Source organism: Mugil cephalus, chromosome 6, assembly GCF_022458985.1.
Source record: "Mugil cephalus isolate CIBA_MC_2020 chromosome 6, CIBA_Mcephalus_1.1, whole genome shotgun sequence".
Taxonomy (NCBI): domain Eukaryota; kingdom Metazoa; phylum Chordata; class Actinopteri; order Mugiliformes; family Mugilidae; genus Mugil; species Mugil cephalus.
Window position 1 is genome coordinate 20,237,258 of NC_061775.1, and position 19,108 is coordinate 20,256,365.

Genomic DNA, 19,108 nt, shown 5'->3' on the forward strand with positions numbered 1-19,108 from the left:
GCATCTTTTTTTGTGGTAGTCTTTGTTGCTGTTTAGTACGGGGGCCTCGAGGGCTCAACGCACTACAGCTTCAGAAAACACGTGCAAATACACAAAGCACAAGAAAATATTTTCATTCACTCGACACCTCACAACAAAAGCGAACAGAAAAATGCGCTTCAAACTTTTTGTGTCTGTTTTTGTGTTTGTTTGTGGCATTTCTATTAATGTCTCTGAATTTTTTTGTCTGTATGTTTAGTTTTTCTCTCTGTTTTGTGTCTCTTTAGTGGTATGTTGCGTGTCTTTGTCTATTTGTTTGTGGTTCAACTCAGTTTGTCTTCCTGGTTTGTATTTTTTCTTTATGCAGTTATTTTTCGTCATAAAATTGTTTCTTTGTGGTCTTTTTAAATGTCTCCAGGGGCCAGAGGCTTCCTCTCTAACACAGCTGTGCAATTGCCATGTAGTTGTATTGATACTGCGTCAATAACAATACAAATTGTCTCAAGGTGCTCATGACTCTAAAAGGCCAACTACATATCATCGTCTTCGGACTGAGTGCTCGTGGTGCCCCTGTGAGCTACACTCAGTCCAGGTAATTTCCCCATATCTGTAATGGCACACAGGGCCTTTTGGAAGGTGTAAGGATAACACATTTTCTGGTGTGGATAGGCGCTGAGATAATGGAGCCAATTGGTCCCAAAAGCTTGTAGTCGAGAAGCAGCAAGTACAAAATTTGCTCAAAAGAGAGTGGAGAGAGGTGGAAAAAACGAAGCAACGTTTTCAGCAGAAAAAAAAATATTTCATATTTGAGATTGATCGCTATTGAACCGTGACGTGGAGTTGGAAAATGTGGCTTTTTTATTATTTTGTGTCCAGAGCAAGACATGTTGCGACACTGATCACGCAGCGGTTCTCTTACCTATGACTGTATTCTGACAGACACTGGCTTTCTGAAGCCGCAGGACGATCAGACACGTTGATTATGGGGCTGCTGTTTGTTGATCGCAGATTAACGTGCTCACATGTTGCTCGGTGGTGGAAACAGCTGAAAGCTCATCATTTGAATGAGTAATTCTCCAACGGTCCTCCTTAAGTTGTCTCATCATTTCTTTATGCTGTTTTCATGACTTGTGACAGAAGAATTAAATATCCTTCATTGTGGAAACCTGACAAGCTTTGTTTCTCTCGTCTGCCCCTCTCGGTCTTCATCTTCCTTTGTCTCTCTCCGTCTCTCTCTCTCTCTCTTTCTTCCTCCCATCTATGCTCATTTCTCGCAGTTTCATAATCCTGCCGGGAATGATGCAACTATACAGCAACTATACAGTAAGTGTACAGGCAGACAAGTGAACACCAGACTACTTAGGAAAATCGTACTCAGTCATTCACAAATGACAAAATCTCCTATTTTAGGCAGTTTTCCTCTGTCATATGTTTTGGATCTGTTTATGTAGGTCAGGAAGTGGTAACTTAACCTAATTTAGCTTGACTGGGTTACAAATGGTTTGTTATTCTGGCTGGATGTTTGCTGATGGTCACAACAAACACAGAGATGGTATTGGATTCTTTTTGGTAAGATGAAGGGCATAGATAAGGTATTTAAATACTTGACATGTTTCGACTGTCACCTGCTGGTAGAAGAATTTAATGATGATTTAATGTCAGATCCGTCAGGTCGGCCACGTATGCAGGAAAAACCTATTTTTTAAAATGACACATCACTTCTACCAGATGACACCTCACAAGAAGACTCCAGGTGACAGTCGTAAACAGGTACTTAAATATCTTACCTATCCCCTTTGTCTTACCAAAAGAATCAAACACCATTATTAAACACAGGGGTGTTCAACAGGGGATACTTCAGAGGGTTGTGATGTTTTTTTTTAATTTATTTTAATTTTTTAAATGAATCCAACAATTTGTAGTAAACGGATAAATGGAGGCACACCTGTCCCTCCCAAGAGTCCTGCACACAATCGTTGCTGTGCCAATCACGATGCCACATGTTACGTGCCGGCTCTGTCAAGTTCCCCGTGATTGGCTGCGAGCCTATTCAGTCCCCAGCTGACTAATAATCTGAGACGAAAGGCCGCACACTGCAGTATTGTTTGGAAAGAAGATACCTTCATAAAAAAGAAAGAAATGAAAAAACAACGACCTTTACTTCACCCACGAATCCCTGTGCAATCAATTTTGCAAGCTATACCTCGCTTAAACTCTGCAGCTCCTATCCACATCAGTGCACCATTGAATGTACAAGTACAAGGTGTGCTTATATGCTGCACTAGGCCGGCCCAGTCTATTACAAAACACAATTTTATACAATATATATATTTAGTAGGGAGTCCTGGGCCTAAAAAACACTGAAGACCTCTGGTCTAATATGTCAAACAGCAGAGACGGTCAGTACGCTTACATGCACATGAAAAAAAAAGAATTATTGCCTTAATTCGACTTTAACTGGACAATCTGAATGCGTTTAAACACATTACTCTGACTAAAACCAGAGTTCTCCTTATCCGATTAAGACACCCAGATAATGCAACTAGAAATCGATTTTCTCCGCCATGTATACGCCTTAATCGGACTTTAACAACACAACGTGTGTGCGCTGGGACAAGGACCGCATTCAGAAAGTCGAATTTCGAGCATAACTCGATTAAGCTGTGCATGTAAACGCACTGACTGAAGCTCTAGCCTCTGTTTATTACATTCAATCGATAGAACATAGTTTGAATTTCGCAAGATTTGCAGCTTTGAATGTATTTTCATAAAATCAATTAATGAATAACCTGTTTCCAGGTTCCAGAGTCTCCGGTTTACTGCATCTCATTTTTATTAAGTTATTTTATATATAAGTTATAATATTATCTTGGGGTTCAACAGCTTTAAACAATATATAATGTAATTTTCATCCTGTTTTATAACTGGGCGAGTATCAAATTCTGTCCAGTACTGAAAAGTTCAGAATTTTAGCTTTTATTTTGCCCACAAATGGATATCCTTAAAGAGGACTTTTATTATATCATCTCGAAAAGGATTACTGGTTGCATTGGTCTCTTACAACCATTTCTTAAGGTTATATCCAAGGGAAATGCTGGCTATCATAGAGAGGAGAGAGTAAAAGAGAGCAGGATTGTATTGTTTAAAAAAGCGGGGAATGGCACGTATTTTCAGATTATCTCTCCTCGGACACACTGATAGCGCTGCATTGTCCAAATGGAAACTGCCACAAAGTGTTGAGTAAGGTATTAAAAAGAAAGAGAACTGGAAATCCACACAGAGTGCCGCTATCTGATGTGGAGATGGAGAAGGAATAACTCCTTCCTGCTCTCACATTTCAATCAGTAAAAGCCGGACCTTCACAGAGGGTTTTTAATTTATCAGAAATCTTCAGTTTGACAAGAAAAAGGGGTTCAGTTTTTTCATTTTGTCCTGGAGGAAATGAGCTTCATTTGAACATGTGTGGGATGATATCAACTGTCCATCGCATTTACATAAGAACATATTCTCTAGGCTATGGTAGCTATGACTGCTGCTATTGTTATGAACAATATGGACCATTTTGGAAATCTGTGAATTGGTGATTTCTTGTTTAAGGACTGCTCGTCATCAACGTATCATTACTGAATTCCTCTCAGTGAATGCATTTATTTATTTTTCACACTGGGTGACGCTGACAATGTGTAGAAGAAATCAAATTGAAATTAAACATGTGCACAACTTCCACCATCAAGGAAGTCAATAGGAAAAACAGACCTCTAGTAGTTTAATTAACACCTTCCACAGGCAAACCCACAAAATGTAATTCCTTCAGCTGTCAACCTATTTGGACACAGGTCAGTGTGTTACCAATACACTTCATATCTAAACTGATCAGGCAGAACGTTATAGCCACCTTACTATTATTTTTAAGTCTCCCTTGTGCATCCAAATCAGTTGTGAGTCATCAGACAATGGACACGGGTCTTTTCAAGGTGTCCTGTGGTGTCTATTAACAGAACTTTAATGTTTTTTTGAGTGGTTCCTAAAATGTTTTTGTGTGCGCACGCCTGTGTTAGGCTCTACCCTGCTGAGGATGGCTGCTGCCATCAATGAGTGACATTGCTATGGGGTGGGGGTGCCTGGTCTTCCCAGCACAACATTGTATTGTCACAAGATGGTTGCTGTTATTCATTTCTCCTGTCAGTGGTTTTAATGTTGTGGCTGATCGGTGTATATCCCTACAGCAATTAGGATTCACAAGGACGTTTGATAAGCAACAGATATGGCTCCACCCTTCATGCTGACTTTGCTTAGCAGCTACGTTTCTTTATAAGATAATGAAAGTGAGTCCCACTGTGCAGAATGACTGTGATAGGGTTTGGACGAAGGGGGCATCAACGTGGCCAGATTGTCTTCAGAAAGACTGTGCAACCTTGAAAGCAGACAGGACAATCATCTGGATATAAATACATGCACACAGGCAGTAACACCAGAGGCCTGTTCCAGAAAGTCAGTTTGGCTTCACCCTGAATGGATGAGCAAGTTATTTCAGATGACCAAGGATGGGTTCATGGAGTAAGTCACCACAGCATTAATCACTCAGAGTTACAGATTAAGAAATACAAATTTAAGTGTTTCCCTTGTCTCAGTATTAACAAGCAAGGTTTTATCTTTACTGGTTTTCTGGACACAGACTACAAACCACACAGGATGGTGTCTCTGCTGAAGCAGAATCTACTGAATGTATGGAACACAAAAAGAAATTCTAACATTAACACTTTATTTAAGTGTTAATGTTAGAATTTCACATTTATTTCACACATTGCACATTTAATTTTAAGTGAGCCACAAGAAACTCTCTGTCACTTCGGGCACTTTAATGTCTCAACCCATCTAACACCAGAAGCACCTCTACCATGACTCAGACTGTTCTGCTTTTTCACTGGTTCAACACCACACATGTACAGTATGAAAGTGAATACTTCCAGTCAAGCTGGAACCATGAATGAAACAACCCATCCCTCAATTTCATGCAGCAGACTCCAAGACGAAGAGTGGTGAAACATCTTCAAGACCAGAGCAGCAGGTCAAAACTATCATCTCTCTTCGGGGGAAAATAGAGTGTTCCTGTCCACCGACGCTCCTCTTGTCCTTGAATTAACAAGTTCAATAACACCCAAGGGGCTAACCCTCAACTGAGGATTGGCAGCTGATGCCAGCATTTGGAATGGAACCACAAGGCCTGTATACCATGACAAAGTGTATATTTGTGTTTTTGTATTAAGTCCAAGTTGTCGAGTTACAGGGGGAAAAAAAAAACTTGGCCAATAGAAAATGGGCTGGTTCCAAGTTGAACTACTAGCAATGCTGACGCGATTGAGGAAAAGACCAGTGGTAGTGACTGATACATCCGGTTGAGATTTGATGCAAACAAGTATTTCCCCAGTTGTTTCTCAATGGCAAACACTTTCCGTGATTTTGTTTTACCTTTAAATTCACCAAGCTGACAGCGGGCTTGGACCATTGACTGTACAGAGATGTAGAAGGGAGGTGGATGGTATTTTCTTTGCAAGCACAAGGGTGGACAGCAAAGAGAGCTAGCTCCATCCATACACTCTCAATATTTTCTTTTTGCTTCACTCAGAAACGTTTGGGGCGGTGTAAAAGAAAAAAAAAAGAAAAAAAAAGTGGGTTACCAGAGCCTAGAACGACCATCATGACTGATTAACCATAATGTATATGTGGGCATCCAAAAACTGGGGTGACTGAGGTGTATATCCCTACAGCAATTAAAGCATTGAAGTTTCACCAACAACTTTCATTAGCAACATTTGGCTAGCAGCTCTCTCCCATTTCAAACCTTTGCAGCTTCATAATTTGTTTGCATAGATCTGACCAGCAGGAAAGCTTTCCCTGGTTGGGTTTTCAGAAGTTACTCCATTATCCATCAATAATAGACTTAAACATTGATTAGTGTTTTGCACCTTCTGTTGCCTCTTTGGCACTTACATAGAGTCACTGACACATTGTCATCCTGTGATCTAACAGGCTGGCTAAAACACAGTGGATTTCAGCCAAACCCTTACCAATCAGAAGGTACTAGTCGGGGGAAATACCGAGGTTTATCATGGCTCAAACTGTAATTGAAGCGGTATTAACTGATGTTACTTTCCACTAGGCTTTAAAAAAATCTCTTCGCCGTGGGGCATCTCTGTGTATCTGTGAGTTAAGGCAGTTATCATGTAGTTTATGATATTGAGAGAACAAATCTGTCTGTCGTCCTGTCTCATCCACCTTTCTCTATATGCCATCCTCTTTTCTTTTCACTGCTCAGCATACATTGTAATGAAGCAGAAAAGATTCCAAAAGCTTTATATCTGCAGTAGACATAACTGTGAAGATGAGATGTTTCCTCCTACGCATGCAGGCAGGCAGACAGGCAGACAGGCAGGCAGCAGCTCTAGAGACTTTAACACCTTCAACTGTAGCTACTGCAATGCTATGGAATATCTGATTAACTCTCAGTGATAGCAAACAGGAAGCCTGCAGACTGCATCCCAGCTGATAGACTTATTCTTTAGATTTGTATCTGCAGCGAGGATCTGAATTCATTGTGCGGACCGTTATCACACCTGCACTCGCAAAGATAACGCAATACAGCTTCGTGAGAAATATCAGGTACAACTATCGCTAAAGGCCGCCCGTGGTGAACTGAAAAACCTGTTAGGCTGCCATGTTAGTGGGATGACGAGATGGAATTTTATGAGCAGCGTGAGTCAGCTAACATCAAGATGGTTGGTATAAAAATGTCTCCATTCAGCAGGAGGAGGATGTAAACCAGAGGAAGCATATCTGTAAAAGCGTTTCCAGATTTATCAGGCATGTTATCGGCATTTTAGTACGGTAAAAAATTAATAATTTATCCAAAGTTCATGGTGAAACTTCTCATGCTGGGGAATGATTAACTAAAGCTCTGTGTTTTTAACAGTTGTTTGTTGGAAACTGTAAATGTGATGGACTAAATGGATACTATTTTACTCTAAAATTGCGTCTGTGTAATCTGATTGAGTTAATAATACTTACATAGTCAAGTTTAATTGTTGTATTGTTAATTCTTTAGACATAAACCAGGGAAATAATAGTAGAAATAGGTTCAAAATTACTGCTGTATGTTAATGTAAAAGGATCTTAAAACAAAATCTTTCAAATGTTTTAGGATAAATGTCATTCTAAATTTGACAGTATTCAGGTGGAGGCTGAAAAGGTAATCTGGAAGATGGTTTATGACAGTAAACTGCTACGCTTTTGTACATCACTTTCCGAGACACCTAAACAGTCACCTGTCAAATTCACATTAGCACCACCTGCTCTTTGTAGTTGAACGTGAGCATTGTGAGCATTGATAATGAGCGCTGTTGCTTCGGGATCATTCAGTTTCTTTGTGTACTTCAAACCATTGGACTTGAGGGGTTTCGTGATGGAGTTGGAACTAATAAATGTCGCTGAAGTCGCTGCAGTGTAGAAAAGAAAGAGTACACTAGAATTGGTTGCGTTTGCGACCATCTGACTAACTGAACTGTCTGAGAGGACCAGGAAATGGATTTCAGACCAATCACAGTAGCTGGGGTCTACCTCGCCACTCAGGGCAGTTACACTTCTGGGCAGGAGAAATGTCACCAAAGACATAAAAGCTTCAGAAAATGACTTCGGAAAGTGAAAGTTTTCACACCTGCTCCGAAGCTGCCTTGAAGTGTTTGGTATCCTCAGGTGGCAGAGGAGCCGACTCTTGCCAGGAGAGCAGCCAAGCACGAAACACCACTGGTGCAGAGATGAGTCTTTAGGGCAACGAGGAGCCATCTGCAGCCTGACACCAGGTTACTAATGGAGATTTTAAGGAGTCCTCCTGGTGGCACTGAGGTCTGGCACTGCACACATGCCAGGCACTTAAGACCAATTTGAACTGCACGCATGCTCTGTCTCTTGTTCTGATGTTTCACATTGTAACGAGACATGCAGGATCGGGTGTCTTTTTGACCTTTCCACACATGCGAAAGGACTGTTTAAACCGAGAGTCCAGTGATAGATCTGCACAGATAAGTTGAGGAGTCTGTCCCATTACAAACTGCCTCCGTGTCTTTCTAGGTTACCGTAGGAAAGAAGACAGCCACACAGCGCTCGAGATTCTCTGGACTAGTGGGACAGAATGATGCCGCACAGCACCGATACAAGAGTATAGATGAAGTGTTATGTAATTAATACTCCCCCTCCTATGCAGATACAGTAGACACGCATAAAAATCCCTGCCTCAGCTGTAATTGTATACCTGAAACGACTCATCCAGCTCACATACACAGAGTCATTTTAATCCTTTCTGCCTTCTACAGTCTCATATAGACCGTCAGCTCTTGACTCAGCTAAACCCTGTGCACAACTGTCAAACAGGCTTCATATGTAATGTAGGTTTCATACAGTAACATCAAAGCCCTTCTACAGCCACGCAGCATGCAGAAAATTTGTCTCACCCTCCCACACACTTCACATTAAGCCCAAAGACCCCTCTCTTTACCTGCTATCCTATAATTCCCAGTGCTGGCAAGGACAGGTGCCTGATGAAGCCAAGACAGACAGAGAAAAGTGGTGTGGGGTTTCTCTTACCAACAAATCCCCCTTCTTCGTAAATCCTTCCTCTCCTCTCCGTTCAGCCGGCTTCTTCCAGCGCTCCGGCTTTCATCTTTCCAGTGGCGAGAGCAGCGGGGAAAGAGACTTTAAATAATTATCATTCCTCTTGCTCTTGCGCCTTCTCTCCGTCTCTCCTCTCTTCCAGATTTCTCCACAGTCTCCGGGGGGGAAGCAGGAGCATCAGTGATACACTGCCGTGCGCTCCGCTGCAGGAGGCTGAGTGTCAATCAAACAGGTAACCTAGGGAACAGCTGAGCCCGCCCACCGGCCGCCGCCGATTGGTCGGTCGGGACGAGAACCAGAAGTCACAAGTCCTCGCAGATCCACAGATGGGTACCGAGAGCTGTGGTGGGATCATGTACAGAGCCAAACAAACAGTAGTGGATTGCAGTACTTGTGAACTCTCTTTCTCCTCTCTTGGTCTCTCTCGCTCTCCCTCTTTTCTCCGTATTGCTTTATTATGCAGTTGCTTAGCAACAGCCTGGTATGTATGAGTATGTGTTGCAGGGCAGGAGGAGAGATGTGGGAGAGAGAGAGAGAGAAAGGAGTTCAAGTCCTCAACTCTGTCTTTCTCTCTCTCTGTCAGAAGTGTGGATGGATGTTCAATATTTCAGCTCTCAGATGCAGTAGTCTGTCTCGGCATAACGGAGGGTGAATTTGCTTCAGAGCAGCCAAGAGTATTACTGTACATACACAGCTCTGGAAACTGGCTAACAGTGGAGGGGAAGGATAAAACGTATCCTCAGAGCACTTTGGATTTTAAGGGCTGACATGGATTTTTATGCTATGTAAATCAAATTCAAATAAATAATAAATGCCATGACAAGTCATTTTTAGTCATTGTTATTCAACAGACTACAACATTTTAGAATCAAATGACACAAAGTACAAACATAGCCTTTATACTCACTCCTATGAAAAGCATAGATGCTATAGAAGGCATAGTAGATTCATGATTATAGAGGCTAAGGATACCACAGCCACAACATTTAAACTACAAACAGGTGAATTCATTGGCCATCTTGTAGCAATACAATGTTTTGCTGGGAAACTTTTGGACTGGGCATTAATGTGGATGTTACTTGCACCACCCACCTAGACCAGACCAGGCACCCCCATCCCATAGCAATGACACTCCTTGATGGCAGCAGCCATCCCCAGCAGGATGCAGCCTGACACAGACACACAAAGACTGTTAGGAACAACTAAAAAAAAAAAACATGAAAACCAGCACAAGGTGTTGACCTGGCCTCCAAATTCACTAGATCCCAAACTGAAGTGTGGAATGTATTGGCTCAACCACAGGACACAAAGGAAGTTTCAGCAAGGACGTTGTAACAAGGCCAACATCCTGGGAAGATGTTTTTATTTATTTTTTTTACGGATAAAGTCCTTTGAGCACGAGTCTGGTGAGGAAATACTAATTTCATGCTTTTTCATTTTGTCTGTTGGCCACAAAAATTACACTGAAACTAAAAACCTCACAGCTTGGATCATTTACTAGGCACTCACTGCCTGAAGTAGTTGTACACAAGTCTGCACTCAAGCTCTCAAAGCAGCACCAGACTCTCTGATGGAAGTTAAAGGGTTTGTATGAGATGAAAAAGAATAAAGGTATTTTTTTAATCTTTAATTAGGGTGTCGGTGAACATTCTCAATCATCTAGGTCACCGTGCATCTAAAAGTAAGCTAAAAACACAGCTAACTTACCTTGACCGACTCCAGCATTTACTCTTGTCGGACCGGACTCACGGAAATTTTGTAACTGCATCTTCTCTGCAGTTTTAGTTCTGTAGAGAAGTGTATGTTGCACATATGAAGCGACACTACATACAAATGATTTACTCAAGATAAAACTGCCATGACTGAAACGCTAAAATTGCAGCAAAGCTCACTGTACACACGACTGCCAGTAGGGGGCACCCTTTCACTGACTGAGCAAGAAAACAAAGCAAGAATAAGAAAGTTGAGGTTTGACCACTGGGTTTGAAGGTAGAAACACGCTATGTTAATATTTATTTACAGCGTAGTTAAATCGAACACACCATAGAGCGCTTTTAAATGTCTAAAGTAAAGAATCAATGTGTAAATATTTTATGAAAAAGACGTGTAAAAGACGTGACTGATTTTTGGAGGTGGAGGAAGTATTTGAATCATTCGTCAAATAATCACATTGATAAACTATTATTAGATTGATATTGCTGTTGCATTAATGTTGTAGAAGTAGCCTATTATGCTGTTGGTTGCTCTGATTTTTGATTTTTGATTTTTTTTTAGCAATAACTCAATCTATTGATTAAATAAATTTAAAATATCCTAAATGATTTAAAGGCACCATATTTTCACGTTTCAGAAGACACCAATAAACCTGAAATACCTTAATTTTAGAAAATGATTATTATTGAGACTATTTAAATTGAGAATATATAACATACAGCATATTATGCAGTGTTCAGTGTGGCTGGAGTAGGAAATGCAGAAGAAGGTTTAGTGACAAACTTAAAAATAACATATTTATTTACATTTCTTCTTCTTCTTCTTCTTCTTCTTCTTCTTCTTCTTATTATTATTATTATTAACCAGGAAGCAGTAAAGTCTGGTATGTGGTTAAGAACTCAACACACCCTCACAACAAAATCACTGGCATGGTGACAGTTGCCAACAAACATACAAGCCAACAACTCAGGAGGTGAGTCATTTTACAACCTTTAAATGAGCCGACAATCGACTTCAATTTGGAATTATTATATGAGGTGTTTTTTTTTGGCACCTAACACTTATCTGTACATTTAAGTGCATTTCCTCCAGTGTTGCTCTCCGTTTTAAGGGCAGATAGTTCATCTGACTCTGATAACACATGGAGAAGGAGCTGATCTGCAGGGACTGTAACATGTCGTTTCACTCCGCCCGGCTGCTCGACAAACACAAAGCATTGTTCTGCATCGGGAGTGAGGTATCGACTCCTCGGGTGCAGAGACACAGCAGATCTGAGCCTCTCGGGAGGGACGGCGCTGGCGCTCTGATCCCGAGACAGACAAGAACCTCCAACCTGGTGCAGGTGAGTCAGTCAGCAGGTAAAGGGTTATTGATAAGTGCTGAACGAGATCTTGCTTTCTGGAAAACCACCAGAGTTAACTATGTGATCAGAGAATGTGAGCAAAAATACTATCTGTACTCAACAACTGATGATGATGGTCGATGTTGTTTATTTCTCCTGTCAGTGGTTTTAATGTTGTGGCTCATCTGTGTATACTGTAGTAAACTAATTAAAAGAAAGGGGCAGAAATTATTATTATTATTATTTTGTCATTAGGATCAGATTATTGTCTGCATCCCAGCTCACATGGGGTGACCCATCTGCTGGAGGACGGTCAGGTAGAAGACAAGAGATAAGAGGAGAAGACAAAACAATAAATGCATGCATAAATATGATGCGTTCTCGTGAAACTATACCTTTAAGTCTGGCCTTAAAGGTCACGTTAGAGCTGACTCAAAACCACTATAAGCTCCAGAGAGACAGGATTTATCGCAAGGCCAGAACTGCATTCGGTCGTACAGGTGTGTCCGATAAACTACAAGTGACAGCTGAGCATTTTGTCACTGGCAAAGATAAGGATGGCAGAAGTGCTCTTGTGTCATTCAAGGAAACAGATGCTGAGGCAGGCTGTGAATGTGCATCTTTGCATGTGTGTGTGTGTGTAGCTGAGAGGTCAGCAGAGGAACACGGGCAGGTGGAGAGACGTCAATGCTGAGCCAAAGTCACAGAGAGCGGAAGACAAGGCGGTGAGCAGTCAGACAGACGGCGCCGCTCTGCAACACCTCACCGACGAGGTAAAAAAAAAAAAAAAAATGGCCTGCTGCTCCACAGCTGGCGACATCTAAGGCACAGATTCAAACGATCATTCACAAGAGCCCGTCAGGGAAAAGGGTAGAGTTATTGTGTCGTTTCACCGAGCACAGTGGGCTATTATATATGGTCTTTGATTAAATTTTCATGTTTCCCTATTTCCATATTGTGAAGGTTCTCGGTCATCCGGGTCATGGTGAACTGGAATTTTGAGGTGTTTCACCACTCATCCAAGAAGCTTCTTCAGTTCTAAGGGACTGGCTGGATACTTACCTAGAAATTAAGCTGCACCAGTTTTTAAACGCCTTTTGGATGACGTGTTTTTATGCCAGTCAAAATGCACCAAAAGAGCAGCTTCTGAAGTGAGTCAGACAAACGCACTTGTGTGTAAGTAGCTCAAATATACACTCACTTGCCACTTTATTAGGAACACCTGTTCAATGGCTTATTAATGCAAATAGCTAATCAGCAAATCACGTGGCTGCAGTTCAATGCATTTAGTCACGTAGAGGTGATCAACACAACTTGCTGAAGTTCAAACCGAACATCAGAATGAGGATGAAAGGGGAATTAAGTGACTTCGAACGTGGCATGGTTGATGGTGCCAGACTCAAATAACTCGTTACTCGTCATTCGTTACAACCAAGGAATGCAGAATACTATTTCTGAACGCAAAACACGTCGAACCTTGAAGAAGATGGGCTACAGCAGCAGAAGACCAAACTGGGTACCACTCCTGTCAGCTAAGAACAGGAAACAGGAGACTGCAGTTCACACAGGCTCTCCAAAATTGGATGATATAAGATTAGAAAAAGGTTGCCTGGTCTGACGAATTTCAGGGATGCCACAGCCTACCTGAGTATTGTTGCTGACCATGTCCATCCCTTTATCACCACAGCGTGCCCATCTTCTCGTTGTACTTTCAGTTTTACAAGCTGAGGATGTCCATTGAAGATAATCTGCCAGCGTGGTCCAAAAGGGCGCCTGAAGCTGAAGTAAGTATTGTCTCCTCCTCTAAATGTTCATCTTGTTCCTCTTATTCAGCCCTTGATATTCTGCTCATTCGTCATTAGTCCACGTTTCTTTTAAAAGTTCTTTACTAATGGATGAAGGCCTAGCCAGCTGTGCAGGTGAGTCCCAGGGCCCATATGCGTGAAGGCGGGTGTCTTTCAGTGACAACACGAGTCCTGTAAAATGTTTAAAAGCGCCGACGTCGCGCATGAATCCATCTGTCATAAACGCGTCCTTCAGGCAAGTGGGCGGCAGCGGGGTCACGGCGACAGACTGAAGGAGATGAGGGAAATGGCGACGCTTCACGAGCGCCAGCTGGCTCTGATACAGGCTCGCAACCAGCAGCTGGAGCAGCAGAGAGACGGTGAGGGGCAAATACTGGGAGATGCTTGAGGCCCTGTAGGACTAATTTCTCCTTGGGCCTTAGTCTGATAGTCTATACTCTAAGAATATCTCAGATTTTTTTAAAATTTTTTTTTAACAGTTATTGACAGACATTGCTTTAAGACAGTTGTGTGTTTGGGGTAGGGACATAGCCTGTCACACTGTAAGGAGAAAAAGACTCGTAATGTGAATCATTCAAATTTGTAGTGAAGATATATTTTGAGAATAAGATTAGTGTACACCGATCAGCCACAACATTATGACCACTAACGAGAGAAGCCTGACACAGACGGTTCAAAAAAAAGGTTTAGGAACAATTCAAAAAAGCATGAAAAACAGCACAAGGTGTTGACCTGCCCTCCAAATTCACTAGATCCCAAACTGATCAAGTATCTGTGGGATGCACTGGAATAAACCTGGTCCACAGAGGCCACTCCCCTCAACCCAACTCTGATGAGTCTCAACTGTTTTGGAGGATGTTATGCCTGCTCGGTGAATGTCTCTGGATTAGGAACCAGTGCAAGGTCTTCTAAGGTGATGGAAAAGTGATTTGTGTTTGTGTCAGAGTTGGCCCACCAGGTGAGCGTCTTGTCTGAGCAGAGCAACACAACTCCCCTGCAGAGTCTGCTGATGGAGCTCAGAGAGCAGGAGGAGAGGAACGAGGAGACGCTGCAACAACTAGCCGAGCATCTCCGGGCGCTGCAGTAGGAAACGGCCGTTTGTGTTGTATTCACATCTTTAAATTGGTTTACATCAATTGTCAGGTTCTGTACTTTTTAAATGAAGTTTTTAAGGGTGGCAAGTGATTTACGGCTACTGGTTTTCAAAGAACACTCACAATATGAGCATTGAAACTTGCCTTAAATATTCCTCCAGTTCAACGAGTGAAGGGAGACGAACTCCAAATCTCTTGTTTTGTGCCCACATACTGTAATTTCCAATGTTGATTAAGGAGATATCTCCGAAAATAAAAGTATTTTATTTTTATTTTGAACATATATTAAAATAAAATAATTCTTACTTTCCCTGTTGTTAAGTATGACAGAACCACCATATGTTTTGTCACTTTTCCTTTACAATGGAGGCCTATGAGGCAGGGATCTTAATCCCTTAATTGCTGGTATAAAGAGGAGGAATAGGAATAACTTGTAAAACCTGTTTCAGGTTGATATGAGAGAGCTGGCGACTGCTTTGGAACAGATTTAAAAACAAGAAATCCTGTGCAAAATAAATTTTTGGTTGGGTTAAAATAAAGATTAAATTTAAGGGATTAATATTTTAAAACATTAACATAAAATTAAAAAAAGGAGTTAGTTAGAAGTGACTGAGCAGAGTCTGCTAACTGCTAATCTTACTGCAAAGAGGAGGCTTATTTCATGTGTATGTGAATACAAGTGTAATTTCTGAACTAGAAATAAAAAAAAAAATGCAGTGAAATATTCACTGGATTATGATTCATTTCCAGCTCACTGTATGAATCCGAGCATCAGTTATGTATTTCTCTACACTTGGTTAGTCCCTCACTGAGGTATGTTTGCTGTAGAATAAATTCCATTTTTGATTATCTACTATTTTTCTTTTCAGAGCGCACAGGAGCTCAGTAGCTGCTGATCAGCCAGATCCACACGAGAAGTTTCATCGCAACCTCAAGCTCATTTCTTCTGCGGATGGCCCTCTCTCTACCCAGATTAAGTATGTGTCCACGTCCATAAAGAAGAATTTGAGTTGTACAGAAAAGCAAGAAGGAGGACAGAGTATTCCCCGGCGATAGGAGGTTAAACGCAGGTCTGTTTGTTGCAGAGCCCTGAGACAGGCGTACATTCACTCAGGCGGGTCTGATCCAGCCATTGTGTCCCAGATGATCGACCTGCAGGCAGAAGCCCAGAGCCTGGAGAAGAAGCCGCCGCCAGCAGCAGCAGCAGCAGCAGCAGCAGCAGCAGCAGCAGCAGACGCCAAGCCCCGAAAAAAGAGTAAGAAACCGAGCGATGATGAAAAGAAAATATGTAGCACTCAGCACTGTCTAACCCTCTGTCAACACAGCTGTGCTCAGTGAAGCCTTTATTATGTTTACTCAGCTTGATTTGTCCTCTCCAAAAACTGAGCTCATCTCCTCCATGGTTATTAGACTCTGGTCCAACATTTTCCTTTCAGTGACAACACCCAAAACACACACACACACAGTGATTTAGAGAGCAACAGAGATGGTGAAATAACTTTAAGCTTAAATCCCCTTTTTTGGGACTGAGCCACGTGATCCTTGTCGTCCTCATGTCCAGAGGTGAAGCCTCCTTGGAGGGGTGCCAGCTGGGAGCTGCAGGTTTTGGAGCAGGAAAACCAGAGACTGGAGGAGGAGATCTTCAGGATCCAGCTGGCCAGAGAGAGACGCCGTGACCATGAAGGTTGGACAGCTCACAGTTCTTATTTTGTCCCGTTTCTAACAAATCTATCCACGGACGAGAGTTTCATACAGTGCTTCAAGATGACTCAAATTTCCTGCAATGTTCAGAGCATCCTAGCAGCTCTGAGGCTTTACTTTGTGATAAGTGCTAAGGCCAGTAGCATAATGTTTGCCAAGTTCTCTGACAATGCACAACTATTTTGGAGACCTACACAGTATTAGGAAGGTGGTCATAATGTTACGCCTGATTGCTGTGTGCTGTATGTGTCAGTTGTCATTAGTGATTGTGTTCTCCAGCAGCAGCGAAGACCGAGTTTGACCTGATTCAGAGGGAGAACCTCCACCAGACTGCCAGCTTACAGGCAGAGATGGAGTGGAATAAAGAAGCTTCCAGGCCCAGGAGACAACCTCCTCCTCCTCCACCTCCTCCTCCTCCACGTCCACCCCAAACTAAGAGCCACATTCAGGCACCGCTTTCTCCGGTACATAACTTTGAATCTTATATCTGAATTGTATTCAGATATAAATATTTATAAGGCTCTTCACATAAACAAGTGAAGACCGAAAGTTTTAAGCTCCGATTTAAACAGTAGTGGCCTTTACTCATATTCTTAAAGACGGATAATATTTTTCGATGTGTTCCTCAACTCCAGACCAGATCCTTCTTCTCTCAGCTGGGAGGATATGCTATGGACACCCAGGACTCTCTTGGCCCTGCACCCTACGACCCTGCGTATGTTCAGTTCTCCACAAAATTTGGGACAATATATAGCATGCATTGTACTTTATCTGCACACTTTCTGTTCGTCTTGTAATACTCGTAGAGCTGGTTTTGTGGTTTTCTATGACATGGTGCTGGGAGTTGATGCCTCTCAGAAGCTGCTGCGTCTGGTCTCTGCTCTCTACGCCAACGGTCAGGAGGTGGGGCCGCCTGCTCCGCTTCCCCCTGTCCGGTGCTTACCGGGAGCATCCCTTCCTTACCCACTCAGCCTAACCCCTGGAAACAGCGTCCACCTGTCAGTCAAACAGCCTGTACCCGGGTAAGGACGCCACTTACAGAAGGAGGACGGTAGTGGAGAGGGTTAACCTGATTAATATAAGCATGACTTATTGTTACTGCGTCGCTACGTACCTTGAGAGCGATGAGTGTTGCCTTCACAAGCAAACCACACTGAGCTAAGGTTTATGAGAAGAGGGAGTCTGATGTTAACATGTTCTCATCGACTCTTTAAAACTTTTTCATCTGCAGGATCCAGCCGTCGCCCTCCCTCTCCCTGGTGGTGGAGGTGCAGACAGCGAGAGACGCGGATGTTTACGACCACGAGGTCTTCAAACTGGAGTCCTGCGGCTGGACGCAACTGGACCTCTTTGATGAATTCAACCAGGTCTGTGGGAGAGTCATACTTTACATGTTGCTACTGGGAAATATGCAGGTTAACGCACATCTGTTTCGTCTCTGGTGTACGGAGCTCAGGGTGTAAATGTGTATTTTGATTTTCAGATACTCCAGCTTGCATGTTGATCAGGCATAACATTATGACCACCTGCCTAATATTCTGTAGGTCTCCCTTATGGTCTCCAAAAGAGTTGCGACTCATCACAGAATGGACATGGACCTCGTGGGGGTGTCTTGAAGTTTCTGGCAACAGGATGTTGTTAGTGGGGGTCTTAGGGAGCTATGGGTTGAGGGGAGGGGCGTCTGTGGATCATCCCACAGTTACTTAATTAGTTTTGTGTGTGTCATTGCTGTGGGGTGGGCATGCCTGGTTTGGTCTACATGCCAAGTTTCTCATTAGAACAATGTCAGTGTTCATGTGACTGATCTTTGTATGTGTTTACACATCATTTTCTATCCGCTGACAGCTTCGTAGCGGCCACTGGAGGGCGCCAGTGCGCAGCCTGCCTATTAGACCCTCAACCAGCATGGCCCAGCTCAACTCCATTCCCCAGGTACGAAGACCCAAAGAGATATTTTGGTACATTTGATTTGACAGCGTTTTGGGATTAGATGAATGATGAGGGAGTTTCTAACGGACACACCCGGCGTCTCTCCCTCTGAATTCGAGGTGGGAAACATGGAGCTGTGGGTGCGTTTGGCGAACGGCCGAGATGGAGACGTGCAGACCCTGGTAAAGCCTAACCTCTGGGGCAGCGGCCACTATAAATATCCAGCTGCAGTAAGTTCAAGAGTCTTTAATAACTCTTCTTCTATGAATGTTTTATTACTGGTGTAATTATTTTATCCATTACGACACAGGTGTCTTCTCTTCCTGCAATGATTCGAGGAAGTGCTGCTGTGACAGTTTCTGCATCAGAGCCCACAGGAGCGGATAAACTCTCCTCACCGCTTCCCATCATCGAGCAAAGAGACCCTTCACGCACTGACGAAGCCGGTGAAGAAAACAAGTCTACGCTCATGTCGTAGCAGATGTCTCAACTGCTGTTTTTTTTTTTTCCCAAATGTTGCATTACAAGTATAAAAATAAGTCTGTTTATATTCATTGTTTTGCTGCAAACGCATTTTTCACCCCCAATGATGTACCGTCGTTGCAATGCATTTTTCAGCCGAAGTAAACCTCAGTGCAGAAAAAGGAATGCCTTTGTAAGGTTGTATTACAGCTACGCACCATTTATGTCTGGTTAAATAACGCTTGATTTTAGGAATGATGTGCCTTTATTTTGTTAAAGATTCAATTTACAGTTCTGCACTCCATCTAAAGTTCACGGAGTTTCAAGTGAAGGCAATTCTTTCAAGCAATAATGCTACAAGATTTCTTGCACCAAGACAAATAATACATGGCATGTCTCTGAACCCCTTCCAACCTCAA

At 42.5% G+C, this 19,108-nt stretch overlaps 2 protein-coding genes across 2 annotated transcripts in view; one reads left to right on the forward strand and one right to left on the reverse strand.

The window, feature by feature from the left end:
* lrrc7 (leucine rich repeat containing 7) overlaps nucleotides 1-9,017 on the reverse strand; it is a 114,593-nt gene extending 105,576 nt beyond the window's left edge. Inside the window, exon 1 of the mRNA XM_047587608.1 lies at nucleotides 8,617-9,017. The gene's annotated coding sequence lies outside the window, so the exon portion shown is untranslated. The remainder of the gene's footprint in view (nucleotides 1-8,616) is intronic.
* Nucleotides 9,018-11,238: 2,221 nt separating this feature from the next.
* Nucleotides 11,239-19,101, forward strand: ccdc17 (coiled-coil domain containing 17). Its single transcript, XM_047586920.1, has 16 exons — nucleotides 11,239-11,329; nucleotides 11,473-11,698; nucleotides 12,343-12,471; nucleotides 13,414-13,482; nucleotides 13,739-13,862; nucleotides 14,448-14,586; nucleotides 15,467-15,574; nucleotides 15,683-15,852; nucleotides 16,159-16,281; nucleotides 16,581-16,762; nucleotides 16,934-17,013; nucleotides 17,105-17,320; nucleotides 17,530-17,665; nucleotides 18,144-18,230; nucleotides 18,347-18,457; nucleotides 18,538-19,101. Exons 2-16 carry the CDS (start codon nucleotides 11,498-11,500, stop codon nucleotides 18,703-18,705), a joined length of 2,043 nt encoding a protein of 680 aa, XP_047442876.1. The 5' UTR covers nucleotides 11,239-11,329; nucleotides 11,473-11,497; the 3' UTR covers nucleotides 18,706-19,101.
* The last annotated feature ends 7 nt before the right edge of the window (nucleotides 19,102-19,108 follow it).